Source organism: Nestor notabilis, unplaced genomic scaffold, assembly GCF_000696875.1.
Source record: "Nestor notabilis isolate BGI_N333 unplaced genomic scaffold, ASM69687v1 scaffold374, whole genome shotgun sequence".
NCBI classification, from domain to species: domain Eukaryota; kingdom Metazoa; phylum Chordata; class Aves; order Psittaciformes; family Psittacidae; genus Nestor; species Nestor notabilis.
Window position 1 is genome coordinate 15,178 of NW_009923995.1, and position 24,511 is coordinate 39,688.

General features: G+C 49.2%; 1 protein-coding gene across 1 annotated transcript; it reads right to left on the bottom strand.

Moving 5' to 3' along the window:
* ALPK3 (alpha-kinase 3) lies at positions 1-24,009 on the bottom strand (the record flags this gene model as incomplete). The annotated part of the gene is made up of 13 exons (XM_010012415.1): positions 1-322; positions 476-524; positions 723-940; positions 1,176-1,264; positions 1,612-1,886; positions 2,008-2,043; positions 2,293-2,420; positions 3,865-4,012; positions 4,755-6,606; positions 10,115-11,135; positions 12,450-12,567; positions 20,661-20,782; positions 23,971-24,009. Coding segments are annotated over 13 exons (4,417 nt in total), but the record flags the coding sequence as incomplete, so codon positions are not given.
* Between the last annotated feature and the right edge of the window lie 502 nt (positions 24,010-24,511).

Here is a 24,511-nt window from a genome sequence, read left to right on the forward strand (position 1 = left end):
CTACTGTGGGCAGCCAGACCTGCTGCTCTCTCCTGACTTGGGTTTGGAGGCTGCTGGGATCTCCCCTGTTTCTGCTGCTCTCCGAGAGCTCTTGGGGCTCACAGCAGCCTTGCGCGTACCCTGGGGACTTGCCAGCCCCTTCTTCTGGAGCTGGGGACTGGACTGGGCAGATTTCCTACCCATGGAAGGGCTCTTGGAGCCCTTGGGCTTGGCTGGCTCCAGCGTCTTCAGGCCGAGGATGCTGCAGTAGTGGTTACACTGGTGAGCGGTCGTGAATTGCTCCAGTAGGGAGGGGAAGCAACTTTCCTTCAGCCCCTGGTACCTGCCAACACAGCCATCCTCAGCCCCTGCTTCACACCAGGAGATGTCCCACTAGAGCAGGGAGCCCAGGACGGAGCCTGGCTGCACTCACCACCACCATGGCCCTTTGCCACATGAGCAGTGGGAGCTGGGAACAGCTTGGGGAGACACTTACCCTTTCAGGTTGGTAGCAATCCGCACATTGGTCACCTTCCAGCCCACTCCTGCAATGAAAGGGAGGACAACCAGTGTCTCTCTGAGAAGAACAGGCACTGGCACCAAGGGCAGGTTACTGCCCTGGGAGCTGGGCTCCATGGCATATGGGGAAAAAGGCATGAGGGCAAGGCTGGGGCTTTTCCTCCTCCTTTCACAGGCCAGAGGGTAGTGAGGGGTCACGGAAATCAGATGGCAGATCCCTTTACCTTCCATGTCAGTCACAAGGATGTTTCCATTTGTCCACTGATAGACCCAATGCTGGAAGGTGCAGCATTTGAGCACAATCTCTGAAACGCCTCGTGCCACCAAGCTGCCATCTCTCTCAGTGACACAGTACTGCTCACAGGGTACACCAAGGTCCTCCTCCATCGTGGCATAAGGGATGTTGTTGGCTGGTCGGTAAACCAGGTACAGAGGAATTATCCTGCATGGGAGCACAAACGCAGGTTCAACATCAGCTGCACTCTCACTGCAGCAACTGGAGATTCACACTGTGGTCTGCAACTCTGGTTTTTGCCTTCCCCCAACACCCCTTAAGTCTGAGGGTGGGAGAAGAACATGCTGCCTTTTGGGATGTCCCCAGCACCCACAGGTAACCCTTTTACCATTCCCCGGCATGCTCTGCCAGGATGTGAAGCCAATGAAGCTGCAGGACTTACTCAGGCACTGCTCCAAAATCAGGGACAGCTCGTGCCTCAGCAGCAAAGATCTTGCAGTACTCGCGGCTGGAGTTCTGGATTTTACATTCCTGGAGATGAAACAGAAGAGTCAGAGACCTGTCCTGTCATGCCCCAATGAGTCCCAGGGATCCCCTGCCTGGCCAGACATCCCCTGGGAGCACTGCCAGCTGTTTCCCTGCCCTGGTGGTCAAAGGACAAGTGACAGGGAAAGCTCTGAGCAGCTCTGTGTTCAGAGAGAAGAGCTGAAGCCAAGAATAACAAGGACATTGCCAGCCTACTGGAATGTGGCTCAACCCCTCCAGAGCACTCAGAATGGGGACAGCAATAAAGAAAGTGGGCACAGAGCTGGGGACTGTGGCACAGACAGGGAAGGTGTGGGGGAGACAGGGGGAGGGTAGCCCATAAGGATGCCCACCTGGATGGTGATATCATAGTTCTTCTCGATCAGACTGTTCTCATTCTTGGTCCCAAAGACAATGAAATTGTGTACTTTGATGACACACGTGCGGCCAGACTCAAAGATGGGCTCCAGGCCGTAGATGGCTCTGGCCCGGCAGGCTTTGTGCAGGAAACCAGCACCCACTTCCGCATCCTCGCTCACTACGCGCCCGAAGAGCTTATCTCCCCAGTAGCCTGCGTCAGCCAGACCCTTCGCAAATACCATGGGCGTCATCTCAATCTCCTCACCAACTGGCAGAGGGAAGAGCTGGTGAGGGAGGACAACGTGGACACAACCTGCCCTCGCCACAGAGCTGCCGCCCCTTGCACAGCAAGGGGCAGCGCTTGCAGCATGTCAGCACACAGCTCTTACCTTCGATCTCTTCCCGCAAGATAAATCCTGACAGCACTAGATGGGACAGAAAGCAGAGAGGTGTCAAGGTCCTACCAGGATCCCACCCTGCCTCATGCACTTCCACACCAAGGGACAGCAAGGAAGATGGTAGCACATGGAGGCAGATGCACCTTGCAAAGGTGGTGTTACGGGGTGTGCAAGGTTCCCCCCCACCACAGGCCTGGCACCAAGCTCTCTGCATGGTTCGCCACACTGCCCCGCAGCACAGCTGGGGAAGCTGGGAGGCTGCTGGGGGCTTCTCACCTTCTCCGCTGAGCAGGAAATCAGTGGAGTCAGTGCCATACTCATTGCTGATCACACATCGGTAGACCCCGCAGTCCTTCTGGGATGCCTGCACAAGAGCCAAGGCTGCCTGGCTCTCGTCACCAGCGCTGGAAGAAACCAGACCATGGCCTCAGCCCTGTGTGACACGTGGGGGGCACATGGGAGCCACGTGACAGGCACTGAGGGTGGGCACTGTGCTGACCTTAGAGGGCTGGAAGAGGGCTACAAAGAAAGCCAGCCCAAGGGCATCCCAGCTCCTCTCCTGGCACCTCATGGTACCAGGAGTCCTGCTCTGCAGTTTGTACTCACAGAGATGCTCATCTTCCAGGTGAGCCTTGCAAAATCTGGTCAGGATTGGGCTACAGACAGACAAATGTACTTTCTCCTGAGTGTGGCTAGGTCAGGGCTGTGCTTGGGCTAAGAGACTCACATTTGGATGGATGGATGGAAGCCAAACAACTACAGAGGTGTCCAGCTTCATTTTCAGCTGTTCATGAGCGAAGGCAGACATCACTCACCATCCTGAAGCTTGCCCCTCTCCAGGGGACTGGCAAAGCATGAGCTCTGTGATCTTCTCCAGCCTGTAGCACCAAGCTTTGGGCTGGCAGTTCCTCTAGCCAAGGTGGCACACTAGGCAGATGGGTCTCCAAAAGAACCAAAGGCCCGTTTCTGCCCCACATGGCCGCCATGAACCAGCAAAGGTCTGACAGGCTGCAGGGGAAAGAGGTGGGACCTGAGACCCACTGGCTGAGCAGGCTCTGCTCTGGTCAGCTAGAAGGCAATGGCTACTCCAGGTCCATCTGCCCCACCTCAGATATCTGCTGTAGGAGATTGGTTATGCCTCAGAAGTACCTCTTCCTGCCTGCTTATTACAAAGGGAGCTCAAGGGATGCTCAAAGGCATCAGGCAAACCTGATCCTACTCAACTAAGCTCCCTTGGGCTTGAGAACAAGTTGCTCTCCATCATGCACCCAAAGGAGCACCCATGACACACCAAGCCACCCAACTGCCCAAACATGCTCTCCCTGTGCAAGGGCAGTGCCCTGGGATAGAGGGGGCACAGCCAGAGGTGCTTTTTTCCTGTTGGCGCTTGCCAGTGGCAGTTACACGGAAGCCCCTGCGCCTTGGATGCAGTGTGCACACCCTCCAGTACAGCTGCAACCCTCACATGTATCATGTGGGGTTCCAGTTTTGCAGCTCACACCCAGCTCTCAAATTCTGAGATGGGCACAGTACCTTCCCTCCCCTCCCTGAGGTTCAGGTTCAGCCCCTGCCCTCCCTAGGGCTCTGCTACTCAAAGCATCAGCCCTTAAGCCAGGCTCCAGATGGAGCATCAATACGACAAATTTAGCAGCAATTCCCCATCTGGGCAATCCCTCCCTCCCTGGGCACTGAGAATAAAGCTTGCAACATACCATGCCATGCAATGAGCTGCCCATGCAGCCTCAACAGAAGGGGCACTTTCATCCCAGTAAATGCAAGGAGCTGGATTTAACACATAAACCCAGGGCTATGCACAAGGACTACAACAAAGCAGAGCTGGTAGATTACCTCCTTTGTGCTTCTGCTACAGGGATCTCATTCTTGTACCACATCAGCTTAGAATCACTCAAAATATTGAAGAACTGGCACCAAAGTTTCAGGTTTCCTGATGCATCAGAAAATTGTTCTGCCCTGATCTTACGAATCACCTGTGGAGCTAAGGACAGGGTGCAAAGAGATTGATGGTGAGACACACACTGCTGGCTGCAGCTCCAGAGACAGGCCAGCCTACCTGGTGCTGCTGCCTAGGACTTTGGTGTTGGATATCACACATATGTCAGCACAGCCTGGTATAACATCGCCTTCTCAGGGAAGGTCTCATGGTCTGCATGGCTGGAGGTGATGCAGAAAAACACTGTGCAATGTTGGAGGAAACATTTATTTACTGAAGTAGGGATTTATCAAGGTTACCCTTACTTTTGCAAGAATGCTGATTCCTGTGAGGGTATCAACGGGCTCTTGCAAGCACTTCAACACCAGGATTATGCCTTTTCTAATTCAATGCCATAAGGAATCAAATAAGCATTCACCATGGAGGTGGAAAAGAGCGTGCACCCCACTAATGCCCACTGGACCCCCAACCAGCATGAGGCACAGTGAGGACCAGAACACAAAGGCCAAGAACAACAGGATTATATGATTCCTTTGGCCAGGGAAGTTCAGGCAGCAGAAATAGCCAGTCTCAGTGCTGCTGCCACTTGCATTCCTCTGCCCTCCCTGCACTAGGGAAGAAGTCTTGGGGCAGAATTTGGCTTTCACATTGCCAAAGAGTGATGCTGAAAACCCTGCAAATGCACAAAATTCATGTGGCCCCAGCTGACTATCACTGGTTCAGCTGGCCAGGCTCCCTTTGTAGGCAACAAGGAAACATGCTCCATGGGGATTACCTCTTCCCTTACCTTTAAAGGGGTTATTTGCTTTCTTGGACTCTGCTGGCTGTGCTTCTGGCTTAGCATCTTCAGGGACCTCATGGTCAGTACTGCTGTCACCTGTGGGCTCCTCATACAGCTTAGGAACCTCCAACGTCGCCATCTTCCTCGTGAGGGTTGGTGAGCACTGCTCTGCAGGAGGGCACAGAGCCAGGGCAGGCGATGGCAACGGGGCCATGTTCTTCCTGCACTGCCGTGGTGAAACGTTTGGACTTCTCATGTGGCCTGGGCTCTCGGTGGTTGCCTCCTCTTCCTCCCCAGCCTGCTTGTTTTTTGGCAGGTATATTTTGCGCCGGGCTCCGGAAGCCAGCTCCTCTGGCGTGGCACAAGGTAGAACTGCCAGAGGGCCACCAGCACTCTCTTTTTCAGGGCTTGCTGCAGGCAAATTTGGAATCTCACTAGGAGGCTGCCCCACTCCTGTAGCTGGGATGCTGCCCACCACGATGGAGGGCACAGAGAGCTGGGGTGGCCCCTCTCCTTCGGCAGCGACCCGGGTACGTCTCTTTGGTGGCACAGGCCTGCAAGCCAGCATCTCCTTGCTGGTAATGAATTCCTCATTAATCATGCCTGTGATCCGCCTGGACGTCCTGGGAGTCAGAGGCAAGTTCTCTGCTGTTTGGAAGAGCTGATTGTTTTGTACCTTTTCCAAAACTCTCCTTGAGGTGCGGGGGCTCAGGCCTGCAATGCCTATTTCTGGGAGCATGAATTCCTTTGCATTGGGCTGCTCCCTGTCACTGGTGTCAGTGTCTTCTTTCATGGCATCCTTACTGCTATCTGACATTTTTAAAAGCAGCAGCAGATAGTTCTTCAAGGAGGAAACAAGGTTTTTGTGCTGCATCTTCTCCTCCAAAGACATCTCCTGCTGTCTTTCAGGGCTAGGCAGGACCAGCGGTACTTGTGGCTGAACCTCAGCACCTCCATCAAAAGTGCCTGAAGGTGCTGCCAGCTCATGGTGCAGACCTGTCGCTGTTTGCTCTCCTCTTTCCTTCCCCTGGGGTCCCACAGGCACTGATTTGGCACTATCCTCCCCTAACATACTGGCTGAAAACTTCTCTTGTGAGGCAGATCCATCTGCTTTTCTGATTTCTATTTCTCTGCTCACAGGAGGCAGCAGCTGGGCTCCAGATTGAACCTCTCCTGCTGTGGTCTTCATCCCTGGGGCACCATGAGCTGCAAGCAGTGCCTCCTGCACCACTGATGTTCCTGCTGCAGGAGCAGGGAGTGTCTCTTCTGTGGCAAACTGAACTGAATCCGGAGCTGGACATTCAGTCTGCAGATATCCTAAATGTGTCCCTTCCACCTCTGGGTGCACAGCCCCAGGAGATGGCTCTGCTGCACCTCTCCTTCCTGCCTTTGCACTGTGATGGCTCCCAGATAGCTCCATTCCTGCCTCTTCACTCTTCCCATCCTTGATTGATGTCTGATGTGTGATTTGCTCAAGAGGAGTGTTTTCTATGGGCTCTGAAGGACTCAGTTTCTTTAGTAATGGCTTTTCCTCACCTTGGCTTTTGTCCTCTTGATTTAACAGTGCTGGTGGGGTCTCTCTGCCCTCACGAGCAAGGGAATGTTCTTCTGTCTGTTTCCTAGAGGCAGGTTGCTCCTTGCTGGATTGTATGTGGTCTGGAGAAGGTGCTCGTGGCTTTGGTGGTTCCTGTGGCCTCAGCCGAGGATTTGTCCTTTTCCCAGATTCCCCGGTCTCCCGGCAGAGAGGTATCTCTTTCCTGAGCTCCTCTAACTTACTGGCTTGCTGACCAGCCTCTGTGGTTGAAGCAGACACTGGATGTTTTAGGTCACAAGCAGACTGTCCCACTGCTGCTGCAATCTAATCAAAGAAAAGAAAATAGAAAATTAGCGCTATTTTACTGCCTGGGTCTGCTCAGTGGTGCTTGTGGTCCAACTGGACCAGACAGCACTGCCCAACTTGTGCTTGAACTACAAGTATTAACCTGGTACCGCTGATACTCATCCAGGGTCTCTTGGTTTCACCATCATCCCATGGTAGTGGGTCGCACAGTTCCCTGTCATGCTGCACAAAACGTCTTTTAATCAGTTCCAACTCTTCTGCCTTTCAGTGCCTTGGTTGTGCACACACAGGCAGAAAATTGTCTCTCTAAAACATTCAGTGGGTTTTTATTCATAGAATCATAGAATAGTTCTCCAGATGAGAACCATTCCCTCTCCTCTGACACAGCACCTGCCTAAGAAGCAAAACTTTCACATTTCCACCAGCTATTGCCGAGACCTTTTATAATTTCCTTGCTCTTTTTTCAGATTCAGTGTTCCCCCTATACTATATCTGCAGTCTCCATGCTGAGACAGGGCAATCAGCAGATCACACACTATCTGGATGAGGCTGCCCAAATGATTTATAGTGAAACTGTACACCATGACGTTATCTGCACTATTCAACCATCTTGTTTCTTTGACATTTGGGAAGCTCAAATGTTTCCAACTGCAGCTCATGCCAGCAGACGTTTCAGCAAGCTGTGACAGATGAGCTTTATCCCGAGGAAATCTGACAAAATCCTCCAGCCAAGGGGCACTATCTATTCTTGCAGGATAAGGATCAGGAAAGCAGTGATACATACTGCTGACAAATGCTGCGCTCAGCTGATGCTCAGCTAACAACATGAAGACAATTACATGGGATCGGGGCATGCACATGACAGGTTACCCACCCATCCCAGATAATCTGCTCCTAAGGATTTTCTCACTGAGGTCTCTGACTTGAGGTTTAAGGCTCCAAGATTAGGTCCATAGCAAAGGAGGGCTGTGGCACTCTAGCCCTTCTATTTAGCACTCCTTTGGCTTCGTTTGAAAGCTTGGAAAAAACAGCTAATGCTGGTCTCTCAGTAAACCCTTCCCCAAGCAACTGTTAGGGCAATGTGAATATCATATGGGGTGGGAGGAGCAGCATTAGGGAGGCCATTCCTCCACTCATTATTCAAGTCTGTTCCTTGGTAGTCTCCAAAGGATACCAAAGGCCAGCCAGTTTCTGTTTCAAGGAGTGCAGAACCAGGGTTCCAGCTCACAGGGTTGCATAGCGCCCCCAAATGCCACACATCCCTCCTGCTGTCCCCTTAGACGTATATCCCTCACCTGCTTCAATGGGCTGAGTGTCACAACACTGAGTATCCCAGTGCTCAGGCTTAAAAGGTTTTATTTTAAGAGACGGGCAGGTTTCATGCAGTGCAACCCCGCTAGGTTTTGTCACAGTATTTGGTTCTCTGAGGTGCAGAAAGTGAGGGGAACGGACACAGCCCATCTAACTGCAGGGCCAGCAGTGGTCCCTGTGGTCAGGGGGCTGAGTAGCATAGTGCCCTGGGGCTGGAGGTGGACTAGGTTCACAGATGTGATGCACAGAGGTGGCTCTGCACGATGCTGGTCAATGGGGATATCTCTTTGGTTGAAGAAGATTTGGGGAAATTTGCTTATCATGAACTAAAGCTTATTCAGAAAAGCTTTCTGGGAGCTTAAGTGATCAGAAACCACTCAAACTAGGGGCATATAAAAGAAATATAATAAAATCATCAGTTTAAAAGTTAGGCAAGAGTGATCATTATGCAAATCTAGCTTCTCTGCTCTTGTGTGTGAGGCTGTTCAGAGCCTGGCTACAGTCTGGGATTTTGCAAAGCCTTTCTGCTATGGACAATTGCAGCTCAAGAGAAGTCCTGAGCATGGTCACAAGGCCAGGAAAAAACTCATGTTAGGACCCTGTCTTGTTTAAGGGAAGATTAAAAAGAGAGAGACAAGCAACCGTGTCCTGGTGAGTGAAAACATCCTCAAATATGTCTGGAATCAGCTTTAAAGGGCTTTAAAATAGCTTATCTGGTCACATAAAAGCTTGAGCACTTTTCCCAGCATCACCAACTAGCTGAAGCATTCAAATTCAAATCAAAAGCATTCCCTTTTGTCTACTCAAAAGCACACCAGCTGACAAGCTACAGGTTACCCTCTGAGTGGGTGTTTGAAGAGGAAAACACCTTGATGCATGCCAAAGGCTCAGAGATGACAGCCCAAGCCTGGCTGCTACACACCAACACTTTCCTCCCTCCTTACGAGCAAAGGGTGTAAAAATGAGCAGAGAGGGAGAAAACAATTAGCTTTGCCATGGGCTCACATGCACAGCAATAATTTCTGCAGCAGTATGTGATGCTGATGGGCCAGGTTAAATATGCATTCAGGGTGCTGCCTTGTAGCAAGGCCAGGACACAGATGTTCAATGCGTAACACAGCAGTTTTCTTACCACTTAGCACTGCTCCTACCTATGTCTAAAGAAATCTAAAAGAGGAAAAAGGGTTATTTTTTTTTTAGTGGAGCACCCAGCAATCCCACTTTCTGTATTGTGGATGTTTCCATATCCCATAGTATTCACATTACCTACCGAGGGAGATGTGCTGCACCCAGAGAGCCTCCTCTGGTAGTCTTGGTCTGTACTGAAAGCGTGCACCTACCATAGCTCGAATGCTGAACCCTGATGGCACCTGCAAATTGGACTTGGAGAACCTTTTACCACAGAAAGGGTCATTGAAAGAAAAGGGATCTAGAGATAGAAATAGATATATATAAAAGACTGGTAACTTCCAGTATAATATTTTCATGGAAAATGCTTCAGGTTAAATGACTAAAATAGAAGTTGACTAAAAGATGCAGTGAGGGTCAGGAGCAGGTGCTGTGCCCTGTAACTGCATCAACACCACAATGAGTCTTGCAACAGAGTTTTTCCACCAGGGAAGAGCCAAAAAATAGTCCAGATCTACTGTATATGTGTTGCAGCGTAAACAGAACCCAGTGCCCTGCCCAGCACGGCTCACATGGCAGGCCTGGCACACTGCGCTCATCTGCATGGGGCTCATTAAACACCAGCCAAAGCTCAGACTCAATTGCTAAACTGAACAGATGTCATCAGTCTCTCTGCTTGTCATAAGCACGAGGCATCCACTCCCAGCTATAAATAGCCATTCAGTGCTCTCTGCTTAACTGATTTGGAAACATTTCGTGTGAGGTCAGCCTGCCGACTAAACAGGAGAGCTCACAGCATGCCCCGGGCCATTCGGAGACCAGCTGCTTGGACAGAGTGCCCTGATGTACACCTCACCACCTTGTCTGACATTTATTCAGAGATGGGGTGGAAGCTCTGCTGTTCGGGCACACGAAGTCCAGGAAGCCCTTTTTCCTGGGTGCTTTTGCCAGTGGAGACCTATGAAGCCTTGGCGGCAGGAAGGTACACGCAGCCTCCCAGGGTCATGATACAGTATGTGGCATGCATATTGACTTGCTGCAACCCCTGAGTTGGCTGCTTTCTGCCCTCGTTTACCTTTGGACTGACAGCTTTGTTTCTCTCCGCCATCTGTGCTTGGTGCTGGCCTCTCTGTCTGTCGGATAGCACAGGTCCTGCCTCTGCCACCTGTGAGGACGACGGAGCATCCTCTGGCTGTCTGATGATTGCCAGTGGCTGCAGGGCAGCCTTGCTCGCAGCCTCTTCCTTGGCTCCCACCTCCTCCTTCCCTGCTGCTGGCTCCATTTGCCTGTCAAAATACATCTCTTTCAAAGAGAAGTGCATGTCGCCATTGATTTTAGTGTCCTGATTCACAGCTTTCCCAGGCTCTTTGATTTTTAGACTGTTTTCCACTTCTTGATCATCTGACCCCCTCAAATGTGTGTTCTTGCGTAAGGGGACAGGAGGGGCAAACCTTGGATTTAGAGAGGGGTTGGCCCTGTCTCGTGCACTTTCTTCTCGCTTGGAAACTTCCTGCTTTGCTGCTGGAGGAGCCTCCACTTTCTTTTTCTTTTTAGCAGCAGAGTCTTTTGCTACTGGCTTAGTCGTGAGGTCCTCCACCGTCTCATAGATATATGTGAGAAAGCCATTCCCATTATCCTCCACACTTTCCAAAGAGGCATCTCCATTGGTGGTCACCTCTGCTTTCAACGGCGCGATCAGTTTGTTTGGAAAGCCCGTCATCACCTTTACTGGCTGCTCCTTTGGTTCAGCAATATCCTTGTGTAATATGGACTGAGAGTCAGCAACATGAACTTTTGCTGCATCCTCTTTCTCCCATAGAGAGGCTCCTGACTGGAGATTCACATCCCTGACCAGCCTCCGCTTTCTCTGGAGCCGATCGGGACTCATTCCCTGCAACCTCTCCACCTCCACATTCTCTTTCACTCGCTTCTTGCCCTGTTCTATCTCTCGCAGCTTTTCTTCAGCTTTTCTCTTAATTTTGGCAAACCACTTCTGATGGATTTTGAACTCCGTCATGGTTCCCACTTCCAGCACACCAGAGCAGGACACAATGCCTTTGTTATTTCTAGCTGAGGCCTGGTAAATGCCTGCATCTTCTTCTTGGCACCTGGAAACCAAAAGCTCTGTGTGAGACCTGCCCACCCTCCCCAGGCACTACGGCTGGACACACAGGCATGCACGTTCTCCCACTTCTTGCTCCAAGAGGGCCAGAAAATGAAGACATGGCCCTTGAGGTGACTACAGTAGGTCTGGAGGCCTGGGGCTAGCCTCCCTCCCAGGGCTCTGCCTGTTCTCAGCACTAGCAGATAAGCAAGTTGGATGTTAAATCAGTGTCCAGTTCCCCCCTGGGCTTTAATACTGATAAGAGAGGGCTGTGATGGAGGAGGAACAGCTAGCACCAGGCTTCCCAACTGTTCTTGCCCACGTTCTTCTGCAAGATGTTCTCCTCTCAGCTCTTTACAGCCTACATGACATTTCTGTTCTTCCTCCACCCTATTGCCTTACCAAATCCTTCCCATCCCACTTCACAGGCACCAGCACTAGCACAAGCACATGCACATGCACGCCATCCCTGCTGTCACCTCCCAGAGATGTGTGGCCCATGGAGATCCCTGCTCCTGCAAGAGGTGGTCCAGCCTTTGACAAGAAACTGGAACACACCTGGGGCAGCAGAAAAGCCCAGGCTAGAAGCATGATGACAGGACTATCAGTACTGATATTCTACACTTTCAGACAGTGAAAGTGCAAAATATGTCTGACATCCCAAATCCAGGACTTACGGTGAGACAGATCTCTGCTTGCTGGGGAGACAGTGTGCCTGGCTCTCCAGAGACACAGTCCTCTTTTAAAGTTAAAAGAAGCTGGTAGTCAGGGATAAATTAAAGAGGCCCTTGGCTCCATCAGTCCAGTGTCAAAGTAGCCCTTTCCTTCCTGACTTCATGGTGAGAGCTAAGAAAAAACCCTTCTAGGACAGGGCTGCAGCCCTTTTCCCTCTTTGCCATTGCTCAGGACACTCCTATGAACTGCTTCTGTCCTTGTCCCACCTGATCTCCTGGACTGTCATTCTGGAGGTAGCCAGTGCATTCCCTTCACTCACCTTCAACCAGCCCTAATGTTCAGCTCCTGTCTGGTACAACCATAGCACACGCTGCTACCAGCACTGGAAGGCTCCACAGAGAGGAATTTCTTATGGCAGCTATCCCTGGATGCAGTAATGGATCTCATACTGATGTGACTGGAGAGTCATCAGAGTGAAGAGCTGAAGGGGAAGGGACAGCCAGGAACATCGCAATGGGGAGCAGGAGGGGCCAGCATGGGTGCTGAGGGAAGATCACTGCCAACAGCCTGCTCCTCCAAGTACTGAAAACATGCTCAGAGCTCCCATCACCAAATCCAACCACTCTCCAGCTTCCTTACTCACTTGTACAGCTGCAAGGTGTGGCGATTTCCATGACGGAATATCTGATACTTGGGTAAGCCACAATAGCGGTCCATCTCTTCATCATCCTTATACCACGTCACCTCCGGCTGCGGGTATCCTGGGGAGGAGATGGATGGAACATCAGTCAGGGTATGAAACATTGCACCCAGTGGCCCAGCAAGCCTCCTTGTGTGGGGACAACGTATCAACAGCAACACGAAATGCTCCATCAGAATAGGATATGTGTTACTCTAGGCTTACAGCATACTTTAAATCACAAAGCAGAAAAAGCATTGTGAGTGGAAACCTGATGGGCTTATCCAAGTCTTTTATCACTCCTAGGAATAGGGCTATTTTTGAGAAAAAAATCCTAGCACTTCATTCCTGAACAGAGGGGAGTGGATCACACTATCATCTCTTGTAACCCTGGCTGGGAGGAGAAGGTGAGCACACTGTCACTCTTATATGAAGAGGCTTGTTTTGATAAGACTAAGGCTAAGGTTAGAAAACAGGGATTCATCTCTCCATGGAGCTCACAGCATTTTGCTAAGTGTCACAGCCTGTAAGCTGATCCAGAAGTTTCCATTGAACAGAAACAACCTTGATTGCATCACAGCCAGCTTGGTGTCCTACAAATGTCACTTGACAGCAGATGTCACCTGCCTTTTCAGGAGAATGACATCATGATGTGTGTGACTGGCTGGCTAGCAGGCTAGGCATGCAGCCATGGTCCCTGCCACCAACAGCGGTGGTGGGTTAGCATGAGTGCCCCACTCATGGACCAGTGCTAGCCACAGCCCTCACCTCCCACTGGCAGCAGCTCTAGCTCAGAGTAAAAGCAGTTTTCAGGGGAAAACTACTGGAACCAGTGGCCAGCATTGGTTCCCATACTTTACACAGGGTTCCCAGCCCAGCCAAGCTGGCCTTAAGGGCATGGGATAAAAGTTTCAATGATCACTTAAGTCGATGCACTCGACAGTTGTTCAAAGCCCCAAGGTAGATATCTGAAACTTATCTCCTGAAAACACCTCTGCTGGCTTTCTGTGCTGCCCAAAAGGAGTCCAGTACGCTGCTCACCTCCACTAGTCCCCAAGGGTGTACCCACCAGCCCCTGATACCACTGAATGCAGCAGGGGGTCAGCTCTCACAGACAGCCCCAGCATAGAGCTAGCAAGGGCTCTCCAGGAATATCCAATGCATCCAGACTTGATGGCTCTGAAGGAGAGAAAAGGCAGGGTGAGGGCAATACCTACCTATTCTGGATACTTTCCAGCTGAAACCCCACAGGTTTCAGGGCTGATCATTACCCTTTTCATCTCCAAGGTGAGGTACCTGCATCAGCCAGAGATGCTGTCAGCCTGTAGCAATGCCTAAGCCCAGCTTACACCTGCTCCCATGAAGGACCCATAGCAGGAGTGAGACCAGGAGCAAAGACTCACCAGAAGGAATCCACCCTGGTTTTGGCAGATTCAAAATGCGGTTAACCAGCAAATCTCCTCCTCATGTATTGCTTGGCTTTCCCTGCCCCAATCTCCTCTTCTGATACATTCCCTGTACCCATCTCTTACTTGCTGGGGCTCTCCAGTGTCCTCTGGCCCCTCAAGGGACTAAGCTTACTGGAACTAGAGAGGGTTGGGGAAGCAGTCTTAGACAGCAGTCTTTCTCCTCCATGAACAGCAGCCATCCCCATAGCCCAGACAACCCGCAGGCTAGATTTTACTCTATTATCTTCCTGTCCTCACTGAGGTCTCTTACTCTGCACTGCTCCTGGAATCCACCCTCTCCATCCTCACTGCCTGTACATCTCTCGCATCCTTTGCTGCCTCACTCCCTTTCCACTGCTGCCATCAGAAGCTTTGGCTTTCTGCTGGTTAGCCCCGCGTTCCTCCTCTTCTGCAGGAAGCCAAGTCATGACTTTCTCCTGAAGCCCTTCCTGCAAGGCTCTCCATCCTCCTCTTCAGTCCCTGACCCACCATGGTCTGCACATCCACATGATACTTGTGGCTGAAGCAAATTAGCTCTGAACTGCCAACTGGTAGAGGCCATGAGAGCATCCCAGTGATCGGATCACCAGGGATTGACACTGCTGCTTATATTTTCCGTAAGTATTAGCTACTGACTGGACTCGGTGGCAGGACCCTGGGCTGAATGAGCCTGTGGCAGTTTCTGTCTGCTCCAAGGATAAGGAACAAAACAATTTTCATACACAGCTCATACTTTGCCCAGAGCAATTCTACCCTTGCCAATGGCTGTTCTGCAGGCAAGAGCTGCAGGAGCCCCTGGTTTGTAACACAGGCAGCTGTCAAGTAGATTTTTCTTTTCTGTAAAGAGCAATCACAGCACTTCATTCTGGGAACTGAAATGTATCATTTCCAAGAAGCTCTGTGATGTCCCCCCATGGCCTCTGCAGCTGATTCCCATTCCCAGCTGACATCTGCTGGAAAGAGCTGCAGTTTCTATAGCTGCACAGTGCCTTGATGAAAGGCTTTTCCTCCTGCTAAGCCTAAACTCCATTTGACCTGTAGCACTTGTGTCCTTGAGGATATCTGCTCCCTACCAGGGGCTATCACCATACCAGCCCGGTGCAGGCAAGGAGGGACTAGCCCCTGATGCACGCTCCAGTCTGCGGTGAAACGGAGCTACAGCAAGTGCTGGCTGGAAACCTGCAGGCAGAGGGATGCTGAAAGGCTTCCACCTCCCACACAGAAACTGTGGCCACAGCTGCCTGTTCAAACACCAGCCATCCCTCCCCAGGGGCTGCAGCTGGAGCCAAGCAGAGGATGGAGAGATGCCTGTGCAGGGACAAGGCCCCCTTGCATGCCCTGTGCTCCACTGACAGGGAAGCTGCTGCTGACAGTGCAGGCATCCATCTTCAGGCTGCTGAGCAAATAAATTCCCCTGGTCTGGGGGTTAGGGGTGGGCAGGCATCACTCCCAGCACATCCCCTGCAACTACAACGTCCACATCCAACTGCCACAACAGGGATGGCACAAGTGGGACAGCATGGCTGAGCTGAGGGCTCCATTGGTGGGCACTGCCATGCTGCAGGGTGCTGGATGCCCACCCTTAGCATAAACAAGCTGCAAAACAGAGCAGCCATTCATAAATCAGGCATTCGCCCCTCCGGAACCTGTCCCTGCTGCAGACCCCCTGCAACTGGTGCCGAGGGGGATTTGAGAGCAGCTGGTCCCTGTGTCCACCAGCGGGTGCCCTGCAGCTGCAGACAGAGCGGTGCCTGCAGAGAGTGCTGGTGTCCACCGCACATCATTGAGCCCAACAGAAGTGTTTGTCAGAAGTGTGTCTTCCAGCAGCATTACTCCAACCACTGCAGGACCCAGGGAGGTATTTTATACCCCATCAAGATTGCCAAGTTTAGATCAAACATTCTTTTTCCCAAAGCTGTTAAAGTCTGAGAAGTCTTCAAAGCTTTGGTGACCTTATCCAAAATAGTTCTTGCAATAGCTATCCAAAATCTCCCACGAAAACTCTGTTTAAAGCAACTTTGGGGTTTATTTTGTTTTAGTTTTTGGGGGCAGGGGTGGGGAGGAGTTAGTTTTCTGAAACTTGGGAAGGTGAAAAGAGTTTAGAGCACTTACACATAATTCCCATGGGTTTCTGTTTCTCCTCTACACAAGCTATGTGGAGGGGGGGTGCTTCAGGCAATTTTGGGAGGAAAAGTCATGGTAAGATGTCATCCTTTCTGGCTTTATGGATTTGAACCTCCCCATTACCTGAAGATAAGGAGGTTTCCAGTAATGCTGACAGGGTGGACAGATATGTGCTAGGAGTGGTAGTTCCCCATGCCACCAGCCTGCAAATGGTGCTCATTCTCCATCCCTCTTGCCCTACTGTCCCAAACCCAGGCATCCTCATCTCCTACCAGCCTCCTCTCTGCTCTTATACTCATGACCCCATCCCCAAACCCACCCATCCACCCTTTCTGCAGCCCATGCATTTCTCTTCACTCTTGTCCCTCAGACATTTCACTACAAGGCCCACCATAGATGCAACAAATTGAGCTCTTTTATGCTTATTAAAATCCTCATCCACTAAGCCCATAGCAGTCATGTTACTCATGTTACCCCCAGCTGTCTTCCCAAGCCATGGGCAGAGGCCTTTCCCCTCTGTAGCCCTACATCCTGGGTTCAGCTCTAGCAGTCATTTTTTCTCCTTCTTAGTAGCTGGGACAGTGCTGGTTTTGACCTTCAGCCTGGGAACAACGCTGATAACACCAATGTTTTTAGTTGTTGCTAAGTAATGTTTACTCTGACCAAGGACTTTCTCAGTCTCATGCTCTGCCAGGGAGGAGGGGAAGTCAGGAAGAAGCAGAGACAGGACACCTGACCCAAACTGGCCATAGGAGTACTCCACATCATGCCCAGTATAGAAGCTACGGGAGTTACTCCGAAGGCCCAGATCGCTGCTCGGGTCGGGCTGAGTATTGGTCGTTGGGTGGTGAGCAACTGTATCCTCTGCCCTGGTTACTCCTCTTATCATTATTATTGGTAGCAGTAGTGGTTTGTATTATACCTTAGTTACTGGACTGCTCTTATCTCAACCCATGGGAGTTACTTTCCTCCAATTCTCCTCCCCATCCCTCTGGGAAGGGGGTGAGGAAGAAGGTGGGGAGCGAGAGAGTGGCTGCGTGGTTCCAAGTTGCCAGCTGCGCTTGCACCATGACACCCTACAATAAAACCAGATTGCTTCTGGGCACGTTGCTTTGTTGCCATCCCCTCAGGGATGTGCTACTCAACCCGCTGCAGATGCTCATGCTGACTGAGCACCTGCATAGCATGGTAGAGATACCAGGCTGGACACCTCTTCAGCACAGCACTGACCCATGAAGGCAGCGATGGGACCATGCTCCTGAGCTGACGATTAGGTAGCCAGGTCAGAGGGGTTGAACTTGCCTAAGGAAGGGGGTTGGAACTAGATGATCTTTAAGGTCCCTTTCAACCCAAACCATTATATCATTCTATGAAATGGTGCTGGAGAGGCAGCTGTACAACAGCGGGCAATACTGGTTCTGATATACAATGGTCTTGCCTAGATCCAGTCATCATCTCTCTCAACTGGCCTCATTCCCTAACACGCACTCATGAGCCCAGGCCTCTTCATCCAAGCCCGCAGATTTCATCAGCCAGTATCCAACCTTCCTGTCCAATGTTATACAGAAATGACTGAAAAGTTGTAAAATTCCTGTAGTAGCACCTCCAACAAGGGCCATTCTCTGAAGAGAAAAGCCCAATATCCACTTACTGGGAAAGATCCGTGATGACTCTTGAGATCCTGAAGGCCAGACAGACCCATCAAGGAAAATATTTGGTGCAGAGAAGCAAGGTACACTCTGCTCTGTAAGAAACTGCACAGTAAAGGAAAGTGTTCTCATGCCTTTTTTCACATCTCTCAGAGAACAAAGGATGAACTAATTTTGTCTAAAAAAGAAAACATGTCATAATTGATGCCAGATTTGACCCAAAACAATCAAATCAGACATACTAGGGACAGCAGTAGCAGGTAGAAGTAGGCAACTGGAGGAAAGGAGGGTTTGTGCAACCACTCAAGAGCATTAGGTCTGCCTCTACCTGACGTGTTCTTTTTCTTGCCTGCACCACTAAGCACATTTTGGAGACTGGCTCTTCAAACACTTGCACCGTGCTGTCTTCCTAGGACAGTCCCTGTTATTGACACATGTGGGACCACCCTGTAACTCTCATTATTGATCAAGAAGCAGAAAAAAAAAATTAAAATGTTATTGTAGGTCACGTATCCATATTTGTGGTTTGAGAGTCAAAACAGGAGCAGCTGACAGTCTGCCCTTTCCCTCTTGCTCGTCTATGAACCAAAGTGTCCCTGGACTCCAGCCACAGTAGTGGAACTGAGCTCGTTCCATTCTGGTCACTGGCCAGGGATGCAACTGCCACTTCTTTTTTCCCCCATAATGTCCCCTTGAATGTAAACATCATGGCAGGGAGAGATAGCTGAACTACTCATCAGACTTTGCAGTTAGAGTTTGCTTTGCATCTCCTGCCTCTCACTCCCAAAGAGATCTTGAGCTCCTAAAATAGTCCACAGAGCCACATGCAAGAGATGACCATACAGCATAGGTGGTTCAGGATGCTTTTAAGGATGTTTCCATGAAGATTCCTAGGTTTGTAGGTTTATTAATTTAAGTGTATAAAGTCATCCCCCAGTCTAGTCTACCAGGTTACAAAATACTGCAATGGGCTATATGCTGAAGAGACTTATTTGGTACTTTGACTAGTAAATGACACTAGTATCAGGTTAAGTTTTCAACTTCATGTAATACACCAGGTTGTGCTACACAGCACCAGCAGGTCAACCAAAACTAGAAGACAGAATCCTACTCACCAAGAGCAATGATGGACTGCAGGAAGGGCTACAGACTGGACAGGGACCAGATCTGTCTCTAGATGTTGATACTTTGATTTTGGTACAAGCAGAGGAGGTTATTTTTTGGCAGCATGTCTCCTGCACAATATACAGTGAAATTTCTCTAGTTTTTCCAGGTAAGATGCTGGAAAGAACATGGACATTGCATTTACAAGGCCTCCTTCATAGGGCTGACTGTAATATCTCTTCCCCAGGGTAATCTGTACATGCTGGGCATTGCACATGCAGGGCATTTCCATCCAGCTAGTCTCATAGCGAACTAATGCTCAGCTGCATGAATCCACTTCACCTTGACAGAGTCTACATGGAGCTGATGATGTCATCTGGACTTTGGAAGAGATGAAGTTCGTTTAAAGGAACTGTCAACCTCAAGGTGCAGTTGTTGAAGACTTAAGCCAGTGAGAGAAGTCAAGACTAGACACTTTAAAAAGGGCAAGAAATCCTAAAAGGGAGAGCAATACCACTGCATGTCCTTGCTGTATGCAGTCATGCTCTGGGTCTGCAGCACTTCTACACTTTCAGGGAAAGGGAGATGGGAGATTTTTATCTGCTACTACTCAGAATTTCCTAACATATTTAAACATCACTCATTTTTTGACCTCTGACACTCATGGCTTACAGAATGGTGAGTTCCACGCTACAGCACAATATGTTAAGCTTTTGCTTTTAGAAAACTTGAATCGGGAAAACCCTTCTAATGAATCACCAAATGGCATGGTTTGGAGGCACCTTCCTGGCAGCCCACTTTTGCTCCAGAAGCAGGAAGTGGTCTGCTGAAGTTAACAATATAACAGTTGTACCCCTGCAAGCACAGAAAGTCAGACCTGCAAAACAAGTGAATCTGTAACAGAAGAGCCAAGAATTCAAAGCCAGCAGCTCTCAGGGGGACTCAGTCTGCTCTTCCTAGTGCACAGCTTATTTACAGCATGTTTCTAATGGCAAACTAGATTTCCTAAATCTTGCGAAAGTCTTGGTCCCTGTGGCTAAGAGGCTAACTGGAGACACCCTCCTCCTTCCAAAACTTACAGACTTGTTTAATGTCTCTCACTGAGTAACCTGTCAAAACAATTAACATGAGCAACACCAGGAAGGATCATAGAGTCATAATCCTACACAGTTGGTACAGACTACCAAAAAAAGAGAGTTTAGAGTCTCTATATTTAAAAGACAAAAACTCATCTGCAAAGGAGCTGCTTGCCTTTACACCAATGCCTGGCATGTCACATCACCATGCCTTAGTACCAGCCCTCTTTTTCAGTCTCTTTATCCTCCTGTACTGGCCTAACCCCTTCCTGCCCAAGGTGAGATATTAGTTTATTGTGCAGAAACCAGCTTTTATTTCAGCTATTGACAGATGCACAAGTTTACCACTGATGCAAACACAGCTGCAATCTAACCACTTACAGCTAGTATAGAGAGCCAGAGCTGGCTCCAGTATGATAGCCTTAGTCTTCCAAATTGCATATTCCTGAGTTACGGAGTCCAGGATTAGAGAAGCAGCAGAGATTAGGACAATAAAATGTAGCTGGCCCAAGCAGTAACCAGCATATTCCATTTTCTGGTCTTTAATTAGCCTTGTTTGAGATGTTAGAATATGCCTTTGCCTCTTTACAATCTCAGACGGTTTCCCCCCTCCCCCTTAAATTAAAGCTGAAATCATCATGCAATTGCTGAAATTGCAGTCTGGCAACAGCGAATTTTTTAACGTGTTGCCTTGTTGTCACTTGCTTTAGAATTTAACTAATACAAGTCCAGCAAATGAGTCAGGACCAGGTTATTCACAGGAGAGACTGTTACCTGTCACTATGCACGTGAATTTAGCATCAGAGTCCTTGGACACAGAACGGGATTTGATAGTGGTTTCAAATAGTGGCTGGGTTTCCTCCGTCAGCTGAGAAATGATTGCGCAGAAGGTGCTCCTGGAAGATTCAAGAAGTATTTCTTAGACATCAAAGTACTAGAAATATCAAAGGGTCCAGTTTCTAACTCATCTTAGAAGCCTAAGTTCTTGTTATGAAGGCCTTCCTTTCTTCCCATCATCCCTAGACCAGGTTGTTCACAAGTCCAGTCCAGTGTCAGGGTATTTGACCTTTGTTTCTCTCCCAAGATGACTGTTAATTTAAAGTGTTCCTTTGTCTTCACTCTTACAGCTATCAGGGTAATAAATGTCAAGAACCATTTGTCCCTATTACACCTGAACATTTCCTGCATCAGCAAGCAGGCCCAAAGCAAGACCCTAACGAAGTCAGCTTCACATTCCCAGTACTGCACCACCACTGTTTCAGGTGTTGCTCTCTTCACTGGACTTTATATGCGAAGAATTCATATGTAACTTCAGGCCAAGTGTCAACTGAACATGTCTCCCGAACACAACAGCCCTCTTCAAAAGCTTTGAATTAGGAAAAGCTGCCTGCTGCAGGGACAGCATACTGAAGGAGACCTTGATCCTGGCTTGCAGCTTTCTGAGTCTGTATGTGAAGCTGACATCCATTCCCTCTAACCTCACTCAGCTGCAGGCAGGCACTCACACTACATACTTCACGAGTTCAGGCACTGACTTTGAAGTTCAGGCTGGGTCACTATAGCTGTAACTATCCAAACAGTGCAATCTATGAAGCTCAGAAAAGGACCTTATATTCTCCAGTCATTTAAGCACTATTCAATGATTGCAGTAAATCACCATACAGCACTGCCAACCCTTTGGAGCATCATCAAGAGAGGTCCCAGAAGATCTGGGCTTTCTTAAAGGAAAATGGGATAATTCCAAGTTGGGTCTTCATTTGGATAGTGCTCTGGGGCTCTTGGAAGGGAACAGCTTCTTTCATTTTCTCCTCTGGAATTAAACCACTACATGTTTACACTAGGAGAGAGGACCCCAAGGTCTCAAGTGCAAGAATCTTAGAAGAAACAGCAAATATTGCAAGAGAACTGGTAGCTGGCAGCTCTAATTATAGCATTTTCAGCAGTGAAAGACATTCCTTAAACAAGTGATCAGCTTCTAGAGACATGCAAGAGAGAGAACAAACCCACAAATCATTCCTGACACAGCTCCACCATGAGCAGAAGAGTTCATAGCACATGGTGATAGCTCCACGAGGAAGACCCCGGCCTCACAAGCAGCCCCCGGCTTGCAGGCAGGATGCTGGTGCTGCTGCTACTCATGCTCTACCTGCTGAGGAAGCAGACTTGTTCAGGAAGAACAAAAATCCCCACCATGTTTAGCATGAACCCAGCAAGGTCAGGTGCACTGACAGGCTCTGCGGCAGGGACTGAAGGTGCCAGGATAGCTCCAGCCACAGCAACTGCCTGTTTCACCCATCCAAAAACTTACCTGGAGGCTGCAGTGCTATCATTTTCACTCTGGCTTCCTGATAGAATAGGTTTGTAAGAAACACAGGGAGATGAATCTCTCAGTAACAAACAGCTGGGATGCAGCGGGAACCTCGCCCAACTCCCAGGCGCTATGTGCTGGGCAAGGGTACAGGACAGGGACAGCTAGGGCTGTTGTAAACTTGACTCATCTACTGAACAAGGGTTATAAGCTCTGTCTATATGCAAACAGGTGTGGGATGGGGTAAAAACCAGATTCCACAGCTCAGCCTCTTTTCTGTGGAAATCAGTGGTTCCCAGGAGTCTGGGGCAAGCAACTCTTCACACAGCTACAGGGCCAGGAAAGGGCTGTGGAAGCCAATGGCTATTCAAACCAAAGAAACCTTTCCATGCTCCAACCCCTGGAGAAAAAAACCTCCCATTTCCAAAGAGCAAGGCAGACAATCCAGTACCAAGGCAGTTACTGGTGAGATTTACTGGTCTGGTCTCTTCAACACAGATCCCCAGCCCTAGACCAGTAAATGCCTTCTAGATCCATATAAAGGAACTTTCCAAGCATCAATGAACATTTCATACACCAGCAGGAGAGCAACCGGATCAGCATCTTACAAAAAGTGATGTACACACACACACAGTGACACTCGTGACCAAGTTTAATCCCAGTACCATGCCACTGGTATCAGTAGGCAGTGCCAGGAATAAGTCTGGTCCATTCAGTGCAAATCCCACAATCAGGTGAAATACAGCAAAGGCTACTGAATGCTTTAGGAAAGCAGCATCACCAGAAGCTGGGGGCTCCACAGGCAGAGCAGATGAATCAGAGGAGATTTGCCCAATGTACACTTGGCAGGAAGCCCTGGAAAGTCTGTTTAATCTTTCAAAGAAACCCTTGAATTAGTCGAAGCGGGGGTTGGAGACTGCAGCATTGTGGGGCTCTCAGCTGACTCCCTCCAGCTGCAATGAGACTTGTCCAATTCAAATTGCTTTCTTAACCAATAATTCAAGAAATCTGACACAAACCAGCAGCGGCTCTTCCTCCAGGCCTTCCTGAAACTGCATCTTTATTGCAGAAAAGCCCTGGAGCCTTGGAAGAGGACACCAGCAATTCAGTAGAGGACAGTGGCAATTCAGTAGCCTTTTTACATTAAAGAGGGATTTCCATACAAAAGCAGTCTGCTGGAAAAGGAGATTTAAGAAGTGTATTCCTCTTCATTATTATTTTCTTTTCCTGACTTTTTGGTTAGCAGTCGAACAGCTACAGGGGTGTTTTGGAGAGGCATTTCCCTCCACAGTCATTCCTCTACCTGCTTCTGCAGCAAGGCAGTAATAGGATTTCCAAAAGTGTTATTTTGCCAAAGGCAAAGTACAACTGTACAAGTGCATTTCAGGGCACAGTCCAAATAAATGAGGATCTTCACAACAAGGTACAGGATGGCAGGGGGAGAAGAAAAATGCTTCTTTCCAAGTCTCAGGGCAGGCTCATCTAATTTTTAATGTCTCTGTATGGAAGTCTCACTTTAATATCAAGAAATAGCTGAGCACCCATCCTTTGGCTAAGAAAGAGGAATATTTCTTGCACCTTAGCACAGGAATTACAATGAACATTCACTTTGCTGTCTGCAGTTCAAGCAAGCATTAAGGATCCAATCATGCAGAATAAGGCTGTTAGATCACTTCAGGGCTCTCTACTAATTAGTTGGTACCAAAGCATTACAGATTAATCGTGTGAAGCCAGATTCAGTGTTGGTCAGAGCAGTTTAATGCAACATAGTTTTACCTTCCTAAACTGGAGGGAGAGAATCTGCTGCTTGATAAGCTAAGCAAAAAACAGCATAAAAAACATTAGATAGAGAAGCACGGAAAGGAGCTGAAATAAACAAACCGTTATAGAGATGATTAATGATGAGTCGTTTTGCACAGGTCAGAGTTCCTATTAAAAGAAGGTACAGCTGCCTCACTCAGGCTGACTGCCAGGATGAGCAAGCCACATTATCAATTGAAATCAAAGGCTGTAAAAATGAAATGGTCGTTAACTGCAGAGAATAAGTGTAAAACATTTATACAAGTGGGTTTCCAAGAAGCAGCACCTGAGCCTTCCATGCACTATCTGCAGCATTGTGCTCAAAGCAGCAACTCCACCCCAGGAGATGTTGGATTAAAGGGCAGGCAGGAGTACAGACCGTTGCAAGCCCACTTCTCTGCTGGCAAGCAGGTGACCTAAGTTGGTTACATTCTGCGCTTCCAAGGACAACTCTTTGGAGAAGCTGAAAACTCTCTGGTCATTATACAGCGCTTCCCAGCTTGCCAAACAAATCACT